Here is a 2,607-nt window from a genome sequence, read left to right on the forward strand (position 1 = left end):
GGTTGTAATATGTAATATCCAAGTGTTATAAATACCCAGACTCCAGGTTGTAATATGTAATATCCAAGTGTTATAAATACCCAGACTCCAGGTTGTAATATGTAATATCCAAGTGTTATAAATCCCCAGACTCCAGATCGTAATATGTAATATCCAAGTGTTATCAATCCCCAGACTCCAGGTTGTAATATGTAATATCCAAGTGTTATAAATACCCAGACTCCAGGTTGTAATATGTAATATCCAAGTGTTATAAATACCCAGACTCCAGGTTGTAATATGTAATATCCAAGTGTTATCAATACCCAGACTCCAGGTTGTAATATTTAATATCCAAGTGTTATCAATACCCAGACTCCAGGTTGTAATATGTAATATCCAAGTGTTATCAATCCCAGACTCCAGGTTGTAATATGTGATATCCAAGTGTTATCAATCCCAGACTCCAGGTTGTAATATGTGATATCCAAGTGTTATCAATCCCAGACTCCAGGTTGTAATATCCAAGTGTTATCAATCCCCAGACTCCAGGTTGTAATATCCAAGTGTTATCAATCCCCAGACTCCAGGTTGTAATATGTTATATCCAAGTGTTATCAAACCCCTTGGTTATACATAATTTCTCTACGTTATTATTCTTCTACTTAATTTCTTAGTAATATATCATTTCTAACTCAACCACAAATTTCTCGTTTTTTCGTTGTGCTTATTGGTGAAGAGTTTAAATGCGGTGTTGAATCTAGCGCACTTGTAACGACAACATTTATCATATAGGCTTTGGAAAACACATGTTAGACAGTGATTATCATGATAGTTTTTGTGCACAAACAGGAGTGTATATTTAATTTTTTAGTCTTTATTAAATATGCTGTTTATAGGTACGTATTTCAGTGCACCCAACATATATAGAAATGACTTAAAATTCCTTTCTATGCTGTTCAATGGTGAGACTTCGCGTTTCGTGAAACTGTAAGCCATGCACAGTCAGCATGCTAACAGTATTATGGTTTTCTGTTCTCGAGAACTTCAATACAAAGATCTATCTGATGAGAAGTTTACTTCCTTAATAACGATATGAGTAGACATAGGAAAGCCCTGAATATAATAAACAGATATACCCGAAACAATTACATTAATTTTTAATGTAATTTAAAGTAAGTGTGGTGGTAATCGAAAACTGGTTAACGTGTTTAAAGTTTAGGAACATAATCCAGCTTGGAACTTAGACTAGAACTCTCTCACACTTAGCTCCAGGGAGGATAAATGATCGATACACGGTTTCAGAGTAATCACATATTCCAGAAGAATTTGTCAAACGTTTCACATCAATGGTAAGTAGTCAAGCTGTCAGAACATAAGCACGTTTAGTTTCCCTCACAATATTTATGTTTTCAAACCGTTTCTTACTTAATTACTTTTGCTTGTTATCTAATTGTTGAAAAGAAAATGATTTTAATTTCTATAGTTTTAAATGTAATTATTGTTGTTTAACAAAGAATGTTTACCCGGAACTGTGATAAGATTAAAAAAGCAGATTCGGATTTGTTGTTCAGAGCAGTTTGAGAAACCCCATATTTAAAATGATTATATCTTAAAAACCACTTATCGTAGAATAGTTAAATCTCACCAGTTGAGAGTCATAAGTTTTATTCCAGAAAGTTTGGGCATAACTGTCCTATGAAAGTAGTTTTTAATATATGATCACTTTAAATACTGCGCTCTTCGCAATCACTTGTGGTTTGAAAACCTTATTCCGCTAATTCTCTGACCTCTCTACAAGATCATAACTCAACATAAACCAACCTGTTGTCGTCGAACCATGAACTACTATTTATCAGCCAAAACAAAAGGATATGGGCTGGTGATAAGATAGAGACACCAGGTCCTGGGCCATGTGGTTTGTTGGAAACAGTGCAAAGCAACCGGCATGAAACCCGGGTAGGGCAGATAGTCGTCATCGTTGCTGCTCGACTGTGACTCGGTGAAGCTGCCGGAGTCGGCTGAAGAAGCGGACTGGCTGTCAGGCGGCCGAGATGTCACTACAGAGATCGGCTCGTACATATCAGCGGCCACCGCTGTGGACCTCCGGCCGATTCTCGCCGCTGCCATGGTTAGGGCGGCCCTAGGTACAGTAGTCGACACTCGAATCCAGACTGCATCCCTAAACTACCCCTTGATCGTCCTTCGTTGTTTTCATCTAAACAGCAGCAGCTGTTGTTCACCTGTAATAGTTAATGGTAGATTTACACACACACACAAAGTCTGTCCACTTCTACAAATCACGAGACTCGAGTTTTACTGGAGTTGCAGTTGCCGCCGGCGTGGCCGCTCTGAAGAACACGTCACTTAAGGAGAACGTACTCTCCTTGCACACATCAGCCGAACTGAAGAGAAGATAGTGCGCTGCCATGCACGCGTTGATTGGCAGTTCCGACTAGTGTTGGAATTACGGCATGTATTTGTTTAAAATTGAATGTTGCAATGAAACTCGTGACCCTACTAAATAACATTATCTGTTAAATAACTACAAGAAATTTGAAACTCGTGACCCACTAAATAACATTATCTGTTAAATAACTACAAGAAATTTGAAACTCGTGACCCCAC

General features: G+C 38.0%; 1 protein-coding gene across 1 annotated transcript in view; it reads right to left on the reverse strand.

The window, feature by feature from the left end:
• LOC106470591 (voltage-dependent T-type calcium channel subunit alpha-1I-like) overlaps positions 1–2,379 on the reverse strand; it is a gene marked incomplete at its 3' end in the record, with an annotated part of 80,076 nt that extends 77,697 nt beyond the window's left edge. The window contains exon 1 of the mRNA XM_022399205.1: positions 1,856–2,379. Within this exon, the coding sequence (XP_022254913.1) occupies positions 1,856–2,109 (254 nt within the window). The remainder of the gene's footprint in view (positions 1–1,855) is intronic.
• Positions 2,380–2,607: the final 228 nt, after the last annotated feature.

The sequence above is a fragment of the Limulus polyphemus genome, unplaced genomic scaffold (assembly GCF_000517525.1).
Source record: "Limulus polyphemus unplaced genomic scaffold, Limulus_polyphemus-2.1.2 Scaffold4103, whole genome shotgun sequence".
In the NCBI taxonomy this organism is placed as follows: Eukaryota; Metazoa; Arthropoda; class Merostomata; order Xiphosura; family Limulidae; genus Limulus; species Limulus polyphemus.